We start from the raw sequence: 5,354 nt of genomic DNA on the forward strand, positions 1-5,354 counted from the left end.
TCTAAGTACAGCCACTCTGGGCTCATCAGGATACTTGATCACTCTAGAGTTTTTATAGCTCCCAGGAGGGGAGACCATTGTCAGTGCTCAGCTCGGATACCAGCCCCAGGAATAAAAAGTCCATTCCAGACAGTTCTGGCCATCGATTGCCCTCCACCGAGAGGCTCTTTGGCTGCCCTTAGCCCCAGCAAGCACAGTGAAGTGTGTTCTATTCATCATTATTATGCAAAACCCACTGGTTAGGTTGGCTTGTTTTAGGATAGGAAATGAAATTGCCTCTCGGTGACAGGAATGGCCCAAGCCTGCTTCCTATTTTGGTTTTGGTTTTTGGGTTTTTGTTTTTTGTGTTTTGTTTTTTTTTAACTGATGGATGGTGCAGCATGTCTACATGGTTGTTTTTGCTAAACTTTATATAATGTGTGGTTTTGATTCAGCTTGAAAAATAATCTCACTACATGTAGCAGTACATTATATGTACATTATATGTAACGTTAGTATTTCTGCTTTGAATCCTTGATATTGCAATGGAATTCCAACTTTATTACATGTATTTGATAGGCTAGTTATTGTGTGCGATTTAAACTTTTTTTGCTTTCTCCCTTTTCTGGTTGTGCGCTTCCTTTTACAACAAGCCTCTAGAAACAGTTTCTGAGAATTATTGAGCTATGTTTGTAATGCAGATGTACCTAGGGAGTATGTAAAATAATCATTTTAACAAAAGAAATAGATATTTAAAATTTAATACTAACTACGGGAAAAGGGTCCATTGTGTAAAACATAGTTTATCTTTGGATTCAATGTTTGTCTTTGGTTTTACAAAGTAGCTTGTATTTTCAGTATTTTCTACATAATATGGTAAAATGTAGAGCAATTGCAATGCATCAATAAAATGGGTAAATTTTCTGATTCATGTGGCTGTCTTTGACTCCTCTGTAGAGGGGTGCAAAGGGGACCAACACATGGCGTCTTCGGAGGGCCTAAATACACTGCATCTGAACACCGGTGGGGTGGTGGAGGCGGGCCCGTCCCTCACCCAAACCTCCACGGCGCAGATGAGTCAGGGTTGGCAGGAAACACTTTTCAAGAATGGAGTGTCCAGGGCCCTAACTTAAGAGTGGTTCTGGCCCTTTGAAAAAGGCAGAAACTCGCGATACGGGCAAATTAAACTTTGTTTCCAAGCGTGTCCCAGCAAACATCTGAAGTATCGCTGATGAGATCAGGGCCCCCCACAAGAGGAGGCTGTTCCTCCTTTCAACTGCACTGTTAGAAGCATAGTCCCTTTGGAGGAGAGCCCTCCTGATTAGGTTTGCCTTGATTCTTAATAAGATTTGGCTAGATAGATCACTGCAGGTCTCTGCATATACACTATACTCGTCTGACTTGTTTTGTTTGACACATGCGTTTCAGGCCACATTGACCCTATGGTGGCTGTGAATTAATTGTGGGGTCCTGCAGTCATGGTTGGGAGGTAGGAATGAGACACGTTTAGAAACACTGTTTTGGACCATAACCAAGAGAAATGATCAATAGGCTGTTCTCTCCCATTAGCAGGGAAGTCAGAATACATTTATTTTGATTTAGACTGCAACTTCTAGATTCTTCAGATCTCTTTTCCCCTAAGTAAATTAACACAGAATTAGTGTGAACTCACTGAACGCTCCCCAGTCTGGGTAGGAGAACATACCTAGAAGCGTTCAGGTAGAAACAAGCCCTGTGAAAAGGCCCTGCTGTTGATCTCTCTTCAGATAATCAAGAATTAATTTGCTAGCTTCTCAGTGATCTGGGCTTTTTGTTGTTGTTGTTTAAATCTGTTATATTCTCTTGCTTATGCTAAATGAGAGAGAGGTTGGGATAGCCCCTTAAATAGGTGGGTAGTCTAGTCTGTGCGTAAATCTGTGTTTTTTGTTTTTGATTTTAAATTTTGAAAGAGAGAGAGAGAGACAGGGCATGAGCAGGGGAGGGGCAAAGGATTCAGGGAGAATTCAAAGCAGGCTCCAGGCTCTGGGCTGTCAGCACAGAGCCCGACAGAGGGGCTCAAACTCATGAACTGTGAGATCATGACCTGAGCTAAAGTCAGACGCTTAACCAACTGAGCCACCCAGGCGCCCCTTAATCTGTATTTTAATGATGAAAACCCCTGTAAGTTCACTCTGCTTGGCTTGCATTGTGGAAATTTTTGCACAGCAGGTCAGGTCTAAGCCTTGGTTTCCCTAGGAATACGGAGATGACACCAGGTGCTTATCACAAGATGGCGCCAATGAGCCATAGAAGAAGGTGTACAGACTTGACCACTGTGATATTTTTTTCCCCCACCTCTTCCCCTCAGTCCTCATCTCCCCTGCTTCCAGCTTCCACCGAACAAGGCAGAAAACAATTGATGCTATTATCGCTGGGAAAGGAAAAGATTAATGGAGGCTGTGTGTTAAGGAGCCAGCACGGGAAGGAAGCAGGCGTTCTCAAAAAGAAACAGAGTCTGCCGAGTGTTCCCGGGGCCCTGCCCCCCGCTAATAGCTCCTTTTACTGGGTGGCTGCCCAGAAGGCCTCTGCCCCGGGGCTTCAGCTCCTTCCCCTCTCCTGGGGAGCCTACAGCCTAGGCGGGAGGTGGTTAAGGCTGCTGGCTGCCTTGCCATACGGCCATCTGTGTTTGATCAATCCAGGCAGAGAGGATGGGGTGGGGGAGGGAAGGGGACTGTGAAAGCATTCCAGAGTAGTGAGAGAGATCCAGAAAGGGAGAAGGCACCACCCCCACCCCGCCCCCGAAGCTAACCGGCAGGCGGGCTCGAGTGGAAAAGGCACAGGACTGCACGCTCCTACTCCTTCTCCTGCTGCCATGGGGCCCTCCACTCCTCTCCTCATCTTGTTCCTTTTGTCGTGGCTGCGACCCCTTCGGGGACAGCAGCACCACCTTGTGGAGTACATGGAACGCCGGCTGGCTGCCTTAGAGGTGAGTGAGTCCTTTCTCTCCTGGGCCAGGCTGGAAGGACGCCACATCTCCTGTTGATTCACCCAGTGTGTTACGGATCTGGGACTGACAAGATGGGGCTCCGGAAGAACTTACAGAAAACTCTATCTGTTAATAAGAACATCCTCACGACGCCAGCCCTCCTCTTTCCCCCCATCCCCAGAGCAGTTCCAAAGCAAATAGGCTTTTGCGTCCTCCCCTGGGATGAGATGTGGAACATGAGGGATGGTGGACGTGAGAGCTAGCACTGTGGGAAGGCATCTGGAGACAAGCTGATGATCCCGTGAACGTTGGAAGTTCCGGGGAATCTGCAGCTCGGTCTTCTTTAACAGTTTGAAAGCTCTGGCATTCCCAAGTCCAGGCCTGTTGATTCCCGAGGGGAGAATGACATGGTGGAGCAGAGACCCCTTCCCGCCCTCACGCACTTAGGCCACCCCAGAGGCTCCCATGACTCCGTGGCACTGCTCACAGAGACCCTGGGCTGGAGGCGTGAAGTGGGGGTTGGGGCCTGGGGGATCTGAGCCGAGGTGTTGTGCACATTTAGCATCTCTGCACATCTGGTCTCTTTTCTGGGGGGTTTGCAAGGGAGCGGGGTGCCCGGCTGCGTGTGTCGTGCCTATTCCCATTCCCTCTCTCCCCATCCGGGCCTCTCCCTGCCTGGGAGCTGCAACCCTTCAGCCCCACGCCCGGCCCCCACCCCTGCAGGAACGGCTGGCCCAGTGCCAGGACCAGAGCAGCCGGCATGCCACCGAGCTGAGGGACTTCAAGAACAAGATGCTGCCGCTGCTGGAAGTGGCCGAGAAGGAGCGGGAGGCGCTCAGGACTGAGGCCGACACCATCTTGGGGAGAGTAGACCGTCTAGAGCGGGAGGTGGACTATCTGGAGACCCAGAACCCAGCACTACCCTGCGTGGAGGTTGATGAGAAAGTGACGGGAGGCCCTGGGATCAAAGGCAAGGGCAGAAGAAACGAAAAGTACGATATGCTGACAGGTAAGCGGTCCAAGAGCAAGCCCCTCACACTCTCAGAACCTGTACTTCCCCTTGCTGCTTCCCCCTTTCTCTCCTTGTCCCTGCCCACTTGGGGCGCCACCTTCTGGAATCTGCTTTAGGCAAATCTCTGTGATGACAGGTCCACTGCAAGAGTGTCTGGGGACCTGGGCCTTCGTGACTCCCTCTTCCCCGTCCTCCATGAGAGCGGAGGCATCTGACTCTCGCCTACATTTCCTTGTCCCGTGCTTGTCTCCTTCCAGACTGTGGCTACACAATCTCTCAGGTGAGGTCAGTAAAGATCCTGAAGCGGTTCGGTGGCCCAGCAGGTCTCTGGACCAAGGATCCAATGGGGCCAGCAGAGAAGATCTACGTGTTAGATGGGACACAGAATGACACAGCCTTCGTCTTCCCGAGGCTGCGGGACTTCACCCTCGCCATGGCTGCCCGGAAGGCTTCGCGGGTCCGGGTGCCCTTCCCCTGGGTCGGCACGGGGCAGCTGGTCTACGGCGGCTTTCTTTACTATGCCCGGAGGCCTCCCGGAGGGCCCGGAGGCGGGGGCGACTTGGAGAACACTCTGCAGCTGATCAAGTTCCACCTGGCAAACCGCACGGTGGTGGACAGCTCCGTATTCCCTGCCGAGGGTTTGATCCCCCCGTACGGGCTGACGGCGGACACGTACATTGACCTGGCAGCCGACGAGGAGGGCCTCTGGGCTGTCTATGCCACTCAGGAAGATGACAGGCACTTGTGCCTGGCCAAGCTAGACCCACAGACCCTGGACACAGAGCAGCAGTGGGATACCCCGTGCCCCAGGGAGAACGCCGAGGCTGCCTTTGTCATCTGTGGGACCCTATACGTGGTCTACAACACACGCCCCGCCAGTCGGGCCCGCATCCAGTGCTCCTTTGACGCCAGCGGCACGCTGACCCCTGAGAGGGCGGCGCTCCCTTACTTCCCCCGCCGATACGGGGCCCACGCCAGTCTCCGCTATAACCCTCGAGAGCGCCAGCTCTACGCCTGGGACGATGGCTACCAGATTGTCTATAAGCTGGAGATGAGAAAGAAAGAGGAAGAAGTCTGAGGATCTCGCTCTGGGGTTCGAACCTCTCTCACCTCTGCACATTTATATCCCCACAACATTCTCTGCTTCTCATTCTCCAGATGTGGGCAAGCTGGGGTTCAGAGCCCATATGTGCAGCCAATGGAAGCCAGATTCTCGCAGCCCCTTCGTTTCCGGTGGGACTTTAGAGCTTGAGAACTCCTTTTAGAGCTAAAAGAGAAGTGCTCACTCCTCTCCTGCCTTATGTCCGTGGATTTCAGGCCCAAGGCCGCAAAGACCCAGAGCTCTGACTTTTGTACCAGGGGCCACCCCAGCAAATGAGCAAAAAAGTGTGAGTCTGG

The 5,354-nt window shown here is 51.8% G+C and overlaps 1 protein-coding gene across 1 annotated transcript; it reads left to right on the forward strand.

Moving 5' to 3' along the window:
- The first annotated feature begins 2,733 nt into the window (after positions 1–2,733).
- Positions 2,734–5,348, forward strand: OLFML3 (olfactomedin like 3). Its single transcript, XM_077767003.1, has 3 exons — positions 2,734–2,944; positions 3,668–3,953; positions 4,214–5,348. Exons 1-3 carry the CDS (start codon positions 2,831–2,833, stop codon positions 5,032–5,034), a joined length of 1,221 nt encoding a protein of 406 aa, XP_077623129.1. The 5' UTR covers positions 2,734–2,830; the 3' UTR covers positions 5,035–5,348.
- Positions 5,349–5,354: the final 6 nt, after the last annotated feature.

This window comes from Crocuta crocuta, unplaced genomic scaffold (assembly GCF_008692635.1).
Source record: "Crocuta crocuta isolate KB4526 unplaced genomic scaffold, BGI_CrCroc_1.0 scaffold180, whole genome shotgun sequence".
NCBI classification, from domain to species: domain Eukaryota; kingdom Metazoa; phylum Chordata; class Mammalia; order Carnivora; family Hyaenidae; genus Crocuta; species Crocuta crocuta.